The following is a 16542-nucleotide window of genomic DNA, read 5'->3' as shown; positions in this document are numbered from 1 at the left end:
GCTGCAGCTCAACAAGCTTGTTAAAAATTGTGGTGCATTGTAGAGCGAAGCGATTTCGGGAGTGGCGTCGTCGGCTGGGCTACGGTGCAACAGCAAAGTTTAGGTCTTCTCGGAACTCGGCGAATCAATGTACCCGGATCCAGATGCCGGACAGGTAGATGAGCAGCCCGAATGACACATGGCTAGATTATCTGATGTATGTGGAGCCAGTCGGCCTGTCTAGAAGCAGAACCAAGTGCCAACTCTCTTCCCCCAGCTCAACACACCCTTCTTTTCCGGCTCGATGTCCTCCTTCGTGTACACATCGGTAACTAGATCCATCTCATGTGACTTGACAAACTTAGTCCGCTTGAAAACCTTCCATAAGACAAACATGAGCGCGAACACAGGCAATTCGATGTAGTAGCTGACAAAGTCCACTGGGCTGAATACCGGACTGAAGCAACTCCATCCCTGCACAAGCACAAGAAAGCTGTTGAGGACAACGGCAATGATGGGACCCCATGGGTATGTCCAGTTCTTGAAGGGCAGCAAGTGCTCCTTGTTTTGAGCCTTCAGACCAGCGCGGAAGCGGAGAGAGGCGATGCCAATGCTGATCCAGGAGAGCTGATTGGAGACGCCGACAATGTTTTGTAGCCACGTCCAGAGTTGACCGGCCCCAATGAAGCTTGCACCGAACAGGAGACCGGACAGGATACTCGTGGTGAGCACGGCGACCCAAGGAACTTGAAAGCGTGTTAGTTTTGTGAATACTTTCGGCGCGTGACCATTAACGCCCAAGCTAAAGAGAAGTCTGCTCCCGGCAAACAAAGCATGGTTGCCAGCTGACACAACAGAGGTCAAGATAACAGCGTTTACGAAGGATCCGGCGACTTTAGATCCGGCCATCTGGAATGCGATAGTGAACGGGGATGTAGCGGAGCTTTTTGTCTTGAGACCCGGCGTATTGTATGCGACATTGAAGCCGATCATGATAGTCGAGAGGATGTAGAAGAGCAGGATGCGCCAGAAGACGTTCTTCACTACGCGTGGCAGTTGTCGTGCGGGATCGCGAGTTTCACCTGCGGTGATGGCGATTGATTCGGTGCCTCCGTAGGCAAAGGATGCGGTCACGAAAACAGACGCAAACCCTCCAATACCACCCACGAAAGGTGCATCGCCAATCTTCCAGTTCCGTGCCCCGATGTACTCATGTGCGGTATTGCCACCTGCATTGACGGCTATGCTGAGAATGATGAAGATGATGATGGTGATAACTTTCAGCAGGCAAAGCCAGTACTCGACCTCGCCGTAGGCGCGCACGTTAATGATGTTGGCTGCGACAATGATAACCCAAACGATGAGTCCCAACGCGTACCAGGGGAAAGTCTCCGTCCAGTAGTTCATCAAGAGCTGAAGCGCGACGAGATCTGCGGCTGTTGATACCACGTCGTTGAACCAGTAGTTCCAGGTTAGAGCGAAACCGAAAGCGTCGTCGACGTAGCGACCAGCAAAGGTACAGAAGCTACCGGCAACAGGGACGACTTAAGCTTGATTAGCAAAAACTTCCCTGCTATGTTCTATTACTTACAGGCTGCCATCTCTCCCAGGCACATCATCGTCACAAAGACAATTCCGCCGACAATTGCATAGCACAACACCAGCGCGGCGGGTCCACCAGTCGCAAGAGATTTTCCAGTTCCCAAAAACAAGCCTGTCCCAATTGTGCCTCCGATTGCAATCATTTGGACTTGTCGGGGCGAAAGCGCGCGGCGCAGCTTATCTTCAGCAACGATGTGCTCATGCTCGTGGTGGTAGCCATCATACTCGGGCGCTGGATGCGCGCCTTCGTAGTACGGTCCCTTCTCGGTGTCTGCCATGTTCGATAGATGCCGCAGGTGCTATGGAGGAGAGAAGGGCTGCGACAGCAAAGAGAAGCCAGGAAGCTTCCTCGCTGACGCGCGAAGCTTGAGGATCTCTATCGCCATGGTGCCTTCGAGCACGCAATATGCGGCGTCGCGGATTGGTTATAATAGCGTTGCACGGGCCTAGGCAAGGTAGCATTTGGAGGTTTTCCGTGTTGGCACTGCGCTTGGCCCTTTACCTGCCTAAAGCGTGGGTCCCGTGTGAAAAGGGCCTTGCGGCTAAAAACTCTGCGCTTTGGTGCTCTGCACTCATGATTCGGTCTTTGGACGATTACGTACTGCAGGGAACATAGCGCATTGCGGGGAAGCCGAAGCCCCACCGTCAACGGCTTCTTGTTTCCATTCTAGCCAAGCGTCCGGCGATTCTTCTTTCACTTGTTCAGTTCAACTATCTACCCTGCGAACTTGATACTGGAAGGGACCGTACTGACGTTGCCTGCACGAGGTAGAAATGTGAGCGGAAACGGCTTGTCATCAACCATTGGACCTTCGGTGTCCGAACACGTACGAGAAAGAACCATGGCACCAAGAACGTCAAAATAGCTTGGAGAGTCTGTTTTCGCAGTATTATGACTATAGTATGTCTAAGGAGAGTCTGCTGAAAAGGTCATAGGACGCAGCACAATGCAACACCGATCTAATGCCATCCATGACCCGCTCAACCAAGAAAGCCAAAATCAAGGAAGGAGTAAATCAACAACTCGATATTAAACGTATTTCCAAGCTTTCGCAAACCCCACCAAGCGATGCATTCAAAACCATGACACTCCAAGAAGAGATAGCGTTGCCATTCTTGGCACCGCCGGACAACCTCAGGGCAATCCTCTAAAGGAGCAGAGGAGTGCACATCATCGTCGCACCATCCAAGTTGATGCCGCCGCTCTTGAGGAGAACGTATGTCTGGCGGGCGTTCAGCTGACCAAGCTGGCCGCCATTTATGCCATTGATGGTGCAGTCGACGTTTTGCGGGTAGTCGATCAGCTGAGCGCTGGAGGCAATGACTTGGTTGGGGACGCCGACAGGGGTGCCGATCAGAACGTTGTAGAGATTGATGACAGTGCCGTCGAGAGGTGCGACGACGGGAGCGTGGGCACCAGTCTGATCGTTGATGAAGGAAACAGTTGCTGTTGCGCCTTGGGCGGCGGGAAGAGCGCAGGACGTAGCCGCGAAAAGGGCGGAGATGGTAGCGATGGTGAATTGCATGGTGATTATTGGTGGTGGAGGCGTTGAAACGACTGTTGATAGGAAGTGGCAGAAAAGGAACCTGGTGATGCTGTTGAGAGGAAAGTGTTGTAGTGGATGATGATCAACTTGAGTGCTCGACACTGCCATCTTATATAGATAGATCACTCTGAGCTGCACCTTAAAGCGCAGTGTCGCATTTCCATAGCTATGTGAAGCTACTGAGCCTCTTTGCATAGAGTACATCCGATCTTACAGCTCGCAAGGGGTTGCGTTGAGGCTGAGATACCACCCGAGCATACCGCAGGGTAACCACTGCGCCATTTGTGTATCCAAGTATAACTCGTTCTGGTGCGGCTAGCTACAAATGGTACGTCCAAGAAGCTGTGGCTTGAAACGAACCACAAAAGGTGCGAATAGGAATTTGTGGCGTCCAGCGACGAGGATCTACCCGGATGTGGCCAGAGCTGCGAAGGAGGGATCTCTTCGTCATTGCACTTCTCTTAGTCCGGCTCTAGGGTGTGCATCCTCCCGCCACAGCAAAAGACGCAAAAGACGCAAAGACACAAGGTGCATCCTCATGTTGCCACTCGAATTCTCATCGTAGTGGCCGTAGCTTCAAAATCAGCCCATGAAATACGCAAAATATGTAAATTCGTCAGCCTCTGTGGTGGCTTCGAGTGGACGCTGCAGGTTCGTTCGTTTGAGAGATTGGGGAGCTGAATAGTGGGAAGTTTGGTACAATGGACAGAGCGAGACCGCATCGGGATTGCGCATGCGATTGGCTAACGCTTTCTATTGTGCACTAAACTCCTATTATAGCGTTGGCCTGCCACGCTTGTACAGCTTCGGACCGACAAACCATCGCTTCAACTCATCAAAACGATCTTAGTGGCAGGGAGCTGAAGAAGAGCTTGCTTGTTTTGCAACCAATCTTTAGAAGGTAATAGTTGAGTAACAGTATCAGAGTGGCGTGACTTCATGAATGATCGACTCTGAAACTGCCCAGGTGGGTCATACTTCATCACAAATTTGCAGTAGAATTGTCTCTCAGCTAGTACCTCTACACAGCCCCATGTGAGGGCTTGGTGTTCAGTCTGGCCTAGTTCGATTTCCTTACCAAGTGATTCCTCAGCCACGTCAATCCATCTTTCTTTAGTCTAGTGCAAGGCCCATTCCTCTAGGTATGCCTATACTCGACAACCTGTCTTTCGGATGTAGCTAGGGTGCTTTCTGAAGTCCAATTCCTGAAATAGCTCCTTAGCAGCATGGGATCCTGCTGGCCCAGAATACGTATGATAACCACCATCCGCACGATTCCGGCCACACATGCGCTGAATCCACTCATGTCAGCGCGCTGGCACGTGGAAGACGAGAGCCTACAATAGTTCTGTACGAATATGCTTACCACGCCAAATTTCTTCGCTGTGTAAGCTGTGGTAACCATTACCTTTCATATAGGCAGCAAGATAGTAACGTTGATCGTTGCCTCGACTATGAGCATAGGTGCCAAATTGACACTTATATCGTCTGTCTTGGATTGCACAACCATGTGGTGACCTTAATGATTACAAAGTAGAAGAGCCCATCTGCGACGATAAAGAACCATAGGAGGTGATAAGTCCAGCTGATATGGTTTGGACTGAGTATGCAGATTAGCTGCAGCAGGATCGAGAGGTTGGTAGCGAGGATTGATGCGCTCTATATGATCTCGAGAGTGTTTTTTACTTGCCCTAAGCGATTAAAGACAGAAACAAATATTCTTCCGAGTAGTACTAGATGGGAGAGGCCCCACGGGCAGTAAACGCCTAAGCCATTGTGAGTCGCTGCCGAACCGAGAACGTTCCATGCCATATTACGGGTCCATGCTACATCTGGAGTCTGCTATCTCATGAGATGAGTATATGGAGGTTGAGCATTGGGTAACTGACAGTCCTCCCATACGTGTGCCCTCTGTATGAGAAATCGTGGCCATATTCGCATTATCATGAATACGAAACCCAAGGTCAAGCACAATCCCATGACAAGTCTGGTAGCAAATTTGTAGTTCTCCGGATTTTGGAAATTTGACAATACGCCGTTGGGGGAGTATGAGCAGGTAATGTCATGGTTCGTGGTAGTCATGCTTATAAAAGGATCAATAGCATCTATAGAGGACAGTGAACTTATTGTATATCCAGATGCTTTAGGCACATATACAAGAGCGCCCCTATCTTTTGTACGAGAAGAAAGCAACCTGACAAAAGACAACCTCGTGCAGTCTTGCACAGCCTTGCATGCGCTGTGGTAGCAAACTCATCTATCGGGCAAGCCTGATAGCTTGTCATATATTGAGTATGTTGCATTGACCCTCTTACCATGGTGTGAATTCTTCTGCCCCCAAAACAGCTCTTTGGCTCTTTCAGATTCTGTCTATCAACTGCGTCGAATGAATTGATGCAAGTCTTGAATTGACAGACTTTTCTGGCATAATTGGGAGAAACAGTCGGCGGGTGCGATACGGGCTCGAAAAGTGCCGGGGTAGAATGTTAATAGGATACGTAGGTTTTCCACGCGTCTGTAGTGAGTGAAACCAATGTAGGAGGAAATTGGCCCTACCTCGTTTAGCGAGGGCCGGGGCGGGTCGGCAAAGCTCCCCAGCCCAAACTGATTTCAGCCAGCCAACCTTCCCTCGCAATAGCGACCACTGGCTACCACCAGTCTTCAGCAATCCAGAGTGCCGTGAAGCGCTCGGTATGCTACGTACAATCCTATGTCTCGTCGTAGGTGGCGACTGCTGCTCTAGGGGAGGACTGCCACGCGCACATCATCATGACATGACAGCAACATCTCCATACTCGCTGGTCTGCATAGAGCCGTGGAGTATTTGAATCACTGACAATCGCTTTTGAATACATAGTAATTCTCTCACCATCCAAATAGCACTTCCATCAACCACACCGAATATGGTCTCACTATTAGGAAACACATTCGACCCCAACACGGAGATACCTGACTTGAGCGGCAAGGTATGCTTTCCGCTTCCCATGTTCGATTTTGAGATGATTCTGACATGCAATCGAGGTATACATCGTAACAGGCAGGTCTGCAGGTATTGGTTTTGGCATCGTTGCGCATCTACTCCAACACAATCCCGAGAAAATCTATCTGCTTTCCAACAAAGAAGAACACGCCGAAGAAGCACAACAAGAGCTCGCAAAGAAGTGGGGTGATGCCAGCAAAGTTGAGTGGCGGCAATGTAACCTCGAGTCCCTCAAGCAGACAGACGAAACCGCGCGGAACTTGGCGAATGAGCTGACCAGGCTGGATGGCCTCGTTTGCAACGCGGGACTGGGTGTTGGTGTGTACAATGAGTCTGAAGATAAATTGGACACACATATGCAGATCAACGTGTTTGCGCAGGCGCACTTCATATTGACCTTGCTGCCGGTGCTGCGGAAGACGAAAGACTCTCGGATTGTGTCTCAGTCGTCAGACCTACATCGTGCCGCTCCCGCATCGACCAAGTTCGAATCGATCGATGAAATGAATCAGGACATTTGTCCAATGTATCTCTACAACCGCACCAAGCTTGCACAGATACTTTTCTCCAGCGAGCTCTTGAAGCGCATCAAAGCGGGCCAATTCGGCGCAGTCACCGAGACAGAGGCTTTACCGTGGATCAATTGTATGCATCCCGGTGGTATCAAGACAGACCAGCAGTTCCAAGCTGAGGAGGCCTATGGATCCCTGGGCAAGATCGGTTCAAGACTCGTACGTCCGTTCCTAGCCGACCCGGTAGACCAGGGATGCCGCGCAGCATTGTTCGCTACCACGAGTCCCGACATTGTCACAGAGCAGGTGCAGGGAGCATACATTGTGCCTGAGAGCAAGCCTACAGACCCTTCGAATCAGACAAAAGATGAAATCCTTTCAGCGAACTTGTGGAGATTGACGAAGGAGATACTCGAGAGCAAGATTGGGAACTTGGGTTATACCATGTAGATTAGCAGAATCTGTCAAGATTTGGAATCAACAACGATAGACAGGCCGCGACGCGCCCTATGGTATCTGCTACAAACGGAAGTTGTGTTTCAGTCGTTGATCGTAGTGACATGTACAATAGGGCGTAGATGCGCCCTAGGTTCATCGTGTGCTTTTTCCGGTCTATTATTGGGAGAGAACCACAGCGGGTGTTTAAAATAGGGGACTGTCTATTTCTATAATATATCTAGATGGAATATTCAATTACACCTTTTTGAGTGTAACGTACAGCTGTTCGTCTAGGATACGGTACTTTTAAAGTCTATTTGTTTGAGTCAGCCACTGTGGACATAAGCGGAAGCTGTTTCAGCGTTACAGCATCACTGAGCATCGTCGCGCAGATCGCGCGATAATTTGATGCATCTTGTCGAGCATCTTCTTTCTGGGGCGAACGAAATGTGTTCTGACAATAGGGCTGTGTTGACCATAGGGCGCGCGTATAAGCTACGTCATTTGGAATCCTCGGTTAGGGTGGGGCCGTTACTGCATGAGGAAACCGACACAGCATCTGCAGACCCGCGGGGCAAGGATATCGATCGAAGAGGGATAAAAGGTTAAGAATTCTCGCTGTTTGATGTTCACATAAGGTTGCCTCAAAAACATATCATCCCGCTTATTGCTGTTCGCATCTTCATCAAAGTGTATACATTGCGCCTGCCTCGTGGAACAACAATCGACAGTACACCCCTTCCCTGGAATCTAACTCATTCGACTCTACTAGACCCACCGAACAGCATGAAGTCCAAGCTCACCAATTACAAGCTTCTCTCGTTCGACGTTTACGGCACCCTCATCGACTATGAACGAGGTGTTCTCCAAAGTCTACAACCTGTGCTTGAGAAAGCCGGCAAGACGGACATCGATCCTCTGCACATCCTAAAAATCTCTCAGCCATTGTTCAAGGATGAGCAGATCAAGAATCCCCAAAAGAAATACTCGGATTTGCTCTCCACATGCCATCCCGTCATTTGTAAGGAGCTCGGTCTCCCTGAGCCTACTGCGGAAGAAAGCAAAGCATTTGGCGCCAGTGTCGGTAGCTGGCCCTCGTTCGAGGACAGTGTTTCTGCATTGCGACGACTGAAGAAGACGTACAAGATGGTCGTGCTTTCCAACGTGGACAACGAGTCGTTCAAGGCGAACAACGCGAACTCTCTTGACGGCTTTGAGTGGGACCTGGTACTCACCGCTGAAGATATTGGCAGCTACAAACCTGATCCGAGGAACTTCGAGCACATGTTGAAGACAGTGAAGGAGAAGTTTGGCGTGGAAAAGCATGAGGTGCTGCAGACTGCGCAGAGCCAATTCCATGACCACCATCCTTGTAAGGACATGGGAATCACGAGTGCTTGGATTTATCGACCGGGTGCCATTATGGGTAACCGAGATGATCCTGTATACAACTGGAAATTTGACCAACTGGCTGATATGGCGGATGCGGTTGATCAGGAGTTGGTGGGAGTGAAACGAGGCGTTGAAATTAGGCTTTAGAATGGACCGTGCGCATTAATGAAACATTTTTCGCATACTGCTCCTTACGGACAACAGAAACAGTGCATTCACTCTTCAGTGGAGAATCCTAGTCTATGATGCGTCATGAGAGATCGGAGGATCGACCACCAAGCTTGGCAGCCCACTTCGCGCCTCTTACGTCCGTTGCACCTCAGTAAATCAACTCTTGCATTTGTAATACCCTGCCTTCTCAAAACCATCACATCCCCTCGCCCGTGACTTCCACCCTGCTGCGCCCCATCACCAACGCCAGCCGCGACCTCCTGCAGGCGCCCAATTTCCGCACAGTGCCCGATTGGAGCAGAGTGCCCGACACTGCGTACAGCACGGACCATCAATAGATCCATTCTAGGCCCATAACCAAGCTTTGCCCAGCCTTGGCGACGAAGCTTATTGCTGACAACCTATCGAAACGGCGCGGGACCCCAGCTGAAACGGGTTGACTCCAGTTTCCGTTTTCATCCCGCCATTTCTTTCGGGTCGCGGCGCCATGCAACCTCCTCGTTCATCATCTCTATATAGAAGAAGAAGCGGTTTGGATACCCCTCAACCCGACGATATGGCGCCCCGGGCGACCACGCCTTTGTTTGCAGACGAGGACAATGGCCGGGACAGTCCAGCGTTGGGTTTCGGCGCCTCAACGTCGTCCTCTGCACCGCTATTGCCCCTAGACGAGCCGGTCATGATGAATTTTGGTTACAGAAGGCGAAATCTCTGGCTGAGGAATCGACGGCGGATACTAATCGGGTTCTTTGTCCTTGGAGTGCTGGCTCTGCTTGGAAGTTACCTGACGCCGGGCAAGCGGAGAACAGATCCCACGTTGCGACTTCCGAATGAGCCGCTCATCGTCAAGTTATCTGGCTACGGCAGCTTCCAAGGGACGAGAGTGATCAAGAACAGAAAGAATATCGTCTTCGATGAACCTGTCAATGCCTGGTTGGGCATCGAGTATTCGACGCAACCCGTTGGCAAGCAACGATTCGGTGTTCCGGAATGGCCGGAAGAGTTCAACGGAACGAGGAATGCCACGCAGTATGGGAAGGCGTGTATGCAGAATTGGGGCTGGAACCCGCAGCACCACACTGAAGCTTGCTTGACGTTCAACGTGTTTCGACCACAAGACATCCCGCTCGACCAGAAGCTTCCGGTGTTCGTCTTCTTCCATGGAGGTTCCTTCGTGGTTGGGGACGGCAAGAGTTTAGATGGCGCAACCTTTGTATCGAAAAGCAAAGCGCCACTCATGGTAGTAACGGCACAATACCGCTTGGGCGCTTTGGGAAGCTTGCCGAGCAAGCTATTTGAAGAAGAGGGCTTGCTGAACCTAGGAATGCGAGACCAGAGGCAACTGCTCGAGTTCCTTCAGAAGTACCTGACAGATTTCGGGGGCGATGCAGACCGCGTAACGATAGGCGGCCAAAGCGCAGGAGCACACGCAGTCGGTCTCCATCTGTTCCATAACTACGGTGACACGGAAGGCAAGAAGCTCTTCAGTCAGGCGATCATCGCTTCAGGAGCACCAACCGCGCGATCATTTCCTGGACCTTCATACGCACTCAACGAACGCTACTACGACGAGTTCATGACCCAAGTTGGATGTTCCACCAAGACGAACAGAACCAACGCCGGATATCTTAAATGTCTTCGCGAAGTCCCGATGCGCAAGCTACGTATGGCTTCAGGGAAGATCTACACCTCGTCAAATTACAACATCACATGGCCATGGCAGCCTAGCCATCCAGGTCCCCTCCTAGAGAAGCCAGGCTCCCAATCCGGCATTGATGGGACCTTCTTCAAGATCCCGCTCCTCATTACCTCGGTGACAGACGAGGGCAAGATGTTCGCACCTAAGGATCTCCAGTCGAACACCCAGTTCGTAGACTTCTTGGCGAACCTGCTACCCGGCCTTACCCAATCCGATCTCGCCGAGCTGGAAGCCCTCTACCCCGACCCAAGTGGTGGTAAAGGACCGTACGCGGATCATGTAGGCAGGTTCGTCAGCACGCAGTTCGAACGCATCAGCGCCGCCTATGGTGATTACTCGTACATCTGCCCAGTGCAAGAAACTGCGCATCGACTCGCCGTTGCCGGCGCTCCCGTGTATAAAGCACGGTTCAATACACCCAACGGTGCGGCGCCACATATGGGCGTGCCACACGCGTCGGACCACGGCTACTTCAACGGGCATGTGAATACGCAGTTTCCCGAGATCGCCGAGATCTACCACAGCTACTACGCCAGCTTCGTCGTCAGCGGCGACCCGAATACGCACAAGAGTGCAAAGGCGCCGAAGTGGGATCGCTACTGGCAAGAAGGCAGTGCTCAGCTGGCTGTGTCGAACGCAGAGAGGGGTGGCGTGGCCATGGAAGAAGAGAGAAAGGGCATTCGAATGCAAGAGTGCAAGTGGTGGAGAGATGAGGAGCGGATGAAGAGGCTTAACAAATGAGCATAGTGCATGCGAGTTTGTCATGGTATGGTTTAATGGTTTGCATAGCGGGCGTGGCTTGTTGGGAAGGCGTTCGAATCTGTGTTGTGTATGTCATGAATGTCAGCGTTTTCAGCTTTTGAACAAAGTCCACTGCGTTTCCACATCGTCACTCGACTTCCTCCCCACCTGTAGGCTTCGACTGCCCATCCGCCTTCATTATTCAATTCACACTTCAACCTGAAAACAATCACCATCGCCCACACACCCCCCTGATCATCCTCCCCACGCGATAACCACCTGACAAGCTTTCGACCAAGCATCCACCAAATCTTGGCACCTCCAGCACCTGCGCTATCACCACTGCGCCTCGCGCCACGTCAGCCGTGCTACGCCCCGCTCCCCGCTCGTCGTACCGTTCGCCAGGGCGTATTCTTCTCTGACGTCTCTTCGCCCAAGGCAGCATAAGCTGAGCGAGGTGGGTGAGAGTGACGACGCGGGTCCGTCGCCAACCCTGGACCACCACGTATCGCGAGCGAGAGCCAATGAGCGGGAAGCGTGCGTACCTTCGGGCGATGCACAGGGGGTGACAATGAGAAAGGGGTTTCCTGTGGTTATGAGACTTCAAGATGGGCTATCAGATGATTATTTTACAACACTACGGTCGGGTGATTTCCTACAAGATTAGGTATTCAAAAGTAAAGTACGATTTTTTATGGCAGTCCAATGTGACGCGAGATCCGTCTACAAACAACACTGTTCGACGAGATGCGCATGAAAAGTAGTGACTGTACCGTAACAATTGATATTAACTAAGCAAGCTAGGTTGCACTTCGCAGCTGTGGATGCCAAATATGGTACAAGAAGGGTATCACCCCCATCGCAGTAAATCAAATCATCAAATATACGAGACCTTGACGCCCATGCCCACCGTCCGGCGGACCTTGTCGAGGCCATTTCTTAGGACGCGCATGATGCGCTCCCTCAGATCGCGCCGTCCAAATGCAACCGCAAAAGCAAGAAGAAAGAGGAGCGTGCGGAAGAACGCCATGGGGTTCGCCGTCATCGAGTGCGCCGTGTTCGTGATCATAGCGTGCATGGAGGATAGCAGGGCGGTCGCGCGGTGGTATAGGCCGGGCGGCGGAGTGACTGCTTTCTTGGCTGGTCGTGATGCTCGTGATGATGTGGAGGCCGCTTGACGGGGGGCGTTGCCCTTTCCTCGGAAAACCTCGTCGGAACCTCTGGGCTGCCGCCTGTTCTCTTCTTCACGTTTCCTGCGTTCGTCTTCTGCACGAGACTGCTCTAGCCGGCGGGCCTCTGTTTCTCTTCTCCGTTGCTCTAGTTGCTCCTGCTGCTGTTGGCGTAGCCGTTCTTCGCGCTTCTCTGCATCCTCCTTCTCTTCCTTGAGCGAGTGCAGTGCAAGCAGGAAGGCCTCTTTGCGCTCGTCGTCGAGCACCTCGGACATGGAAATGAACTCGCGGGCATAGTCCCACTCGTCGTTGCGGGGCAGCACATGGAGGGTGTAAAGCTCGAGGAGCTTCAATCGGGTGTTGAGGTCCCGGGGCGTGTCGGTACCGTTGTTCTGCTGGCTAGGGCGGCGCTGGAGATATGCAGAGGAGGTCATGTGGGAGGAGATGTCGAAGACGGGGTTGGCCGAGGCCGATAGGTACGTTTCCAGCTTGTGCTGGTTCAGCCGCTGCGAGGGTGAGTGCGTGAGTAGAAGGGTTGCCCTGCGATGCGTTAGACGGGCCACAGAGGAGCCATGGAACAGACGTACAAGTTGACAACGACCTCGGCATCCACGTCGCCCTCTACGCCGGCATAGCCATCGCGCGCAACGTCGTCCCACACGCTGCCATCGCGGCACTTGGAGACCAATTGCTTCCATCGCGTGCTGCCAAATGCAAGCTTGCCCTCTTCGGCGCCCAGCTCGACGACGGCATTGAGGAAGGTGAGGTAGAAGCTCCACACCTTGACCCGCGTGCCCCGCGACGCGGTTGCTATGGGCGCATAGCCGGCGAGGTCGCCGTCGGGGGAGCCATTGACATCGTCCTGGGCGGGCGGGGTGATGATGGGCTCGATGGTGGACAAGGCCTCGGGCAGGCGACGCGTGAGGAAGAGCTGGGCGGCCTGGCGGTAGGCTTTGGCGATGTGCTGCGAGTGCTGCCGAGACGACGACAGCGACGAGACCGAGGCCCCCAGGTTGCGCGAGCTGCCCAGGTCCCCGTACATGGCGACTGTGGCGGCGGGCGGCGGGCGGCGGGCGGCGGGTGTGTCGGTGGTGGTGGTGGGAGAACTACTGGAGCGCGACAGCGGCGTGGAGACGAGCCATGCCAGCCTGAGGTCTGGGGTAACGAGGCCTTGTTGACCGCCTGCCAGCGGAATGTGAAAGCTCAACGGGCCGGCAGCCGAGGTTCGGAAGTCGCGATGCCCCAGCCTTGGCACTGTCCTCGTGCCAGCCACCTCCATGGTGCCAACACCATGGCCTCTGCGCCGAAGGCTCGCTGTTGTCGCTTGATCGCGCACTCGGGACTTGCCTTGGTTGCGTTTGCAAGCACACCCGCAATTGCTTGAGATCTGGTGTCTTGACACACGGCCCCGTGTCTTGCTCCGCTCTTGCTGATCTTACTAACGTTTGAGGCTGACTCCAGGTTCGCTGCAGCTGCTATACAAGGTGCCTCATGCGTATTCTCCCTCTGTTACTGAATCCTCATGGTCCTGCGCTAGGCAGCGATCTGGGTCTACTTGTTAGCGAATTGCGCACGTCAAGACTCTTGTTCTTCAACGCCACTTAGATAACAACACCAAACGTCCGCATACAACCTCACCCCTGCATTTACCATCTTGGAAGCGTCCCCGCACTTTCTGGTCCGAAACGCGATATCGCAGCCTGAGTAGACATGGACATCGATGCCGGCTCGTACCCTCACGAGCTGTTAGCCCTGCTTATCAGCATCTCAGAAGCCGATTTTGTGTCCCTCGACCTGGAATTTACCGGCATACCATCGCGCATGCCAGGGAAAGAGCCCTGGAAGCCTCGCCAGGGCCAGGGAAGGAGAACGCTTGAGGATCGCTATCAGGAAACCCGGACTGCTGCAGATCGCTACAACATTCTTCAAGTTGGTCTAACGTGTGCACGCTTCGACTATATCGACAACAACTACGTTCTAAAGCCATACAACATATCACTCAGCCCGCTCCTCAACGAGAACTACAAGCTTGATATTGAGCGCGAGATTCACATCCAGAGTGGCGCCGCTACCTTTCTTCTAGGGCATGGCTTTGACCTGGGCGCTGCTTTCTCTCAAGGGGTACAATATCTCTCGCGAGAAGAAGCCTACAACGTCCAACGAAGGGTGAGCAAACCAGCGTGTACAAATTTGATGTGCCTTGCAGAAGCAAAGGCGCTGAGACATGCACCACCCTCTCTTAACTCACACTGACTTTGTCTCCGTACCTTAGGTGAACGAGCGTCTAGATAGAAAGCCTGAAGTCGAAGACATGCAGCTGAAACCAGGAGACGTTCAGTCTCTAGACTTCGTGAGACGCGCTCGGGACGCCATTGTCGCTTGGAAGGTGAGCAAATCGCCAGGCACAGGTGGATAAGCCTTTCTTACAAAGGAATGGCTTAGTTGCGACGTGTACCATCCTGTCTTGACTTACACTGACTTTTTATCCGTACCTTAGGTGAACCCAGAGGACAAGGACCCGCTGGAGATTACGACGCATACTGGCCTTCCCAACCCACCTCCAAATCCCGCCATATCGCGATTTGAAAAGCGTTTGGTATGTAGTTGGGAAAGGTCTGCGCGCAATTGACAGTACTGATGTCTTCTTCTAGGTCCACCAGCTCGTTCGAGCTGAATTTCCACATTTCGTCACGATAGGAAGACAAGAATGCATTCGCATCATAGTTTATGACGAGCAGCGGGAAGAGGAGAACAAACGCAACATCAAAAATCGCGTGAAAGAACACATCGCCAAGCAGACAGGCTTCCGTTGGGTATTCGAAGCCCTGGCAGCCGATGGTGACATCCACGAGGCAGACCCTTACTACTTCGGTCGATATACGAATGCACCGATCATTGCCGAGGGTACGGACGCCAAGGAGCGATTTGATCGAGCTCAAGAGCGTAAGTAGACCACCGGGTACAAAGTTGATGTCTCTTGCCTTTGCCTCTTGGCTGAGACGTACACCATCCTGGCTTAACTTGCACTAACTTTTAATCTGCGCCTTAGGTCTTCACAAACACCAAACTGTGCTCGTGGGTCACAACATGTTCACAGACCTCGTCTACTTCTATCGTTCGTTTGTAGGAGAGCTCCCAGCCACCCTAGACGGCTTCCGCTCGGCGCTTCATAAACTGTTCCCCAGGATCATTGACACCAAATATCTCGCAACACACGCCGAGGGAGACTTAAACGCGTCCCCAACGTTGCAAGAAATTGCTGACAAGCTTAACAGTCAGCTACTCCCAGACATTGTGACACACCCCAGGCACTCAAAATATCACAAAGTAGCCATGTTCCATGAAGCAGGCTACGACAGCCTGCTAACAGCAACAATACTCCTACGTCTGTCCGCCAAAATGAACGCCGACCGCCGACCGCCAGGCTCACAAAGCCCCTCAAGTCCATCCAGAATACCGGACGATGCTTCAGACATAAGCTTCAAGACTGCAGCGGAGCAACCACACAGCAAGTCTCAAGCACCCATGCCGTTGACAGACCGACTTCGACCTCCACAAGCAGAGATGTTGGTTGTCAAGAAGAAGGCGAAGAAGGGAAAGAAGGGCAAGAGCAAGTATGACATCGTCCCGGCGCAAAGCCGCTTCCAGACTCGTAATGCCTTTGAGCAACTTAGCCTCGACGAGCAGGGAACTTCATCGCCTTCGGACGACGACCAAGGCGGGGTCGCAGTTGACTCCAACACGATGCCCTCGTGGCAGGACAAAGCATCCGAGCCGGACACGGGCGGCTGGGTCCCCATCGAACAGAAATCACGCGAGCCTATGGAAATGATACCAGCATGGGACACCGAGTTCTGGCAGTCGTTTGGAAACACGCTGCGCGTGTACGGCACGGAGGAAGCGGTCTTGAAGATCGCTGGGTGGGACAAATGATGCGGTACCATTCAAGGAAACATGCTGCCTCAGGAGTGGTATCCTCGGGCGGAGCTCGGTCTTGATACAGCGAGTTTAGCCGCATCATTGCGTGTTTGCCATTTGATGGTTCTAGACTAGGCGTGTCGTTGTGTATTTGCTTCTAGCGAATGGTCGTAAATTTTAGTTTGCTACAATTGCAAAAGTGAGAGATACGGCTCTATATGCTGTACGTAGGCTATGTCCTCTCATTCGACCTGTTTCAGCCCGCCAGCTTCCGTGAAATCTTACCTACTAAGCGCTCTATGGCTCTTTCCTTGTTCGTGGCCTGTGACTTCCCTCTCCGACGCGGGCTCCACCGTACCTTCCCAGCATATCTGAGACACACATCGTCCCTTTC

At 52.6% G+C, this 16542-nt stretch overlaps 7 protein-coding genes across 7 annotated transcripts; 4 read left to right on the top strand and 3 right to left on the bottom strand.

The window, feature by feature from the left end:
- Positions 1-173: 173 nt before the first annotated feature.
- Positions 174-2111, bottom strand: CC84DRAFT_1147148 (uncharacterized protein). Its single transcript, XM_018176580.1, has 2 exons — positions 1571-2111; positions 174-1523 (listed from the first exon to the last, which is right to left on the bottom strand). Exons 1-2 carry the CDS (start codon positions 1857-1859, stop codon positions 220-222), a joined length of 1593 nt encoding a protein of 530 aa, XP_018034864.1. The 5' UTR covers positions 1860-2111; the 3' UTR covers positions 174-219.
- A 618-nt stretch (positions 2112-2729) lies between these two features.
- CC84DRAFT_1176709 (uncharacterized protein) lies at positions 2730-3107 on the bottom strand (the record flags this gene model as incomplete). Its single annotated transcript, XM_018180238.1, has 1 exon — positions 2730-3107. The coding sequence occupies one exon, from the start codon at positions 3105-3107 to the stop codon at positions 2730-2732; it is 378 nt and encodes a 125-aa protein (XP_018034863.1).
- A 2553-nt stretch (positions 3108-5660) lies between these two features.
- Positions 5661-7070, top strand: CC84DRAFT_1196661 (NAD(P)-binding protein; the record flags this gene model as incomplete). Its single annotated transcript, XM_018181480.1, has 2 exons — positions 5661-6094; positions 6150-7070. The coding sequence occupies exons 1-2, from the start codon at positions 6032-6034 to the stop codon at positions 7068-7070; spliced, it is 984 nt and encodes a 327-aa protein (XP_018034862.1). The 5' UTR covers positions 5661-6031.
- A 463-nt stretch (positions 7071-7533) lies between these two features.
- On the top strand, positions 7534-8729 carry CC84DRAFT_793897 (HAD-like protein). Its single transcript, XM_018187425.1, has one exon. The coding sequence runs from the start codon at positions 7845-7847 to the stop codon at positions 8595-8597; it is 753 nt and encodes a 250-aa protein (XP_018034861.1). The 5' UTR covers positions 7534-7844; the 3' UTR covers positions 8598-8729.
- A 574-nt stretch (positions 8730-9303) lies between these two features.
- On the top strand, positions 9304-11061 carry CC84DRAFT_1092951 (alpha/beta-hydrolase; the record flags this gene model as incomplete). The annotated part of the gene is made up of 1 exon (XM_018174493.1): positions 9304-11061. The coding sequence occupies one exon, from the start codon at positions 9304-9306 to the stop codon at positions 11059-11061; it is 1758 nt and encodes a 585-aa protein (XP_018034860.1).
- Positions 11062-11830: 769 nt separating this feature from the next.
- CC84DRAFT_1196658 (uncharacterized protein) lies at positions 11831-13410 on the bottom strand. Its single transcript, XM_018181479.1, has 2 exons — positions 12818-13410; positions 11831-12770 (listed from the first exon to the last, which is right to left on the bottom strand). The coding sequence occupies exons 1-2, from the start codon at positions 13270-13272 to the stop codon at positions 11939-11941; spliced, it is 1287 nt and encodes a 428-aa protein (XP_018034859.1). The 5' UTR covers positions 13273-13410; the 3' UTR covers positions 11831-11938.
- A 264-nt stretch (positions 13411-13674) lies between these two features.
- Positions 13675-16354, top strand: CC84DRAFT_793902 (CAF1-domain-containing protein). Its single transcript, XM_018187426.1, has 5 exons — positions 13675-14396; positions 14503-14616; positions 14728-14826; positions 14882-15173; positions 15280-16354. The coding sequence occupies exons 1-5, from the start codon at positions 13941-13943 to the stop codon at positions 16161-16163; spliced, it is 1845 nt and encodes a 614-aa protein (XP_018034858.1). The 5' UTR covers positions 13675-13940; the 3' UTR covers positions 16164-16354.
- Positions 16355-16542: the final 188 nt, after the last annotated feature.

The sequence above is a fragment of the Paraphaeosphaeria sporulosa genome (assembly GCF_001642045.1).
Source record: "Paraphaeosphaeria sporulosa strain AP3s5-JAC2a unplaced genomic scaffold CC84scaffold_6, whole genome shotgun sequence".
Taxonomy (NCBI): domain Eukaryota; kingdom Fungi; phylum Ascomycota; class Dothideomycetes; order Pleosporales; family Didymosphaeriaceae; genus Paraphaeosphaeria; species Paraphaeosphaeria sporulosa.
Note: the sequence above shows the minus strand (reverse complement) of the source record. Positions and strands in the feature narration are given on the sequence as shown.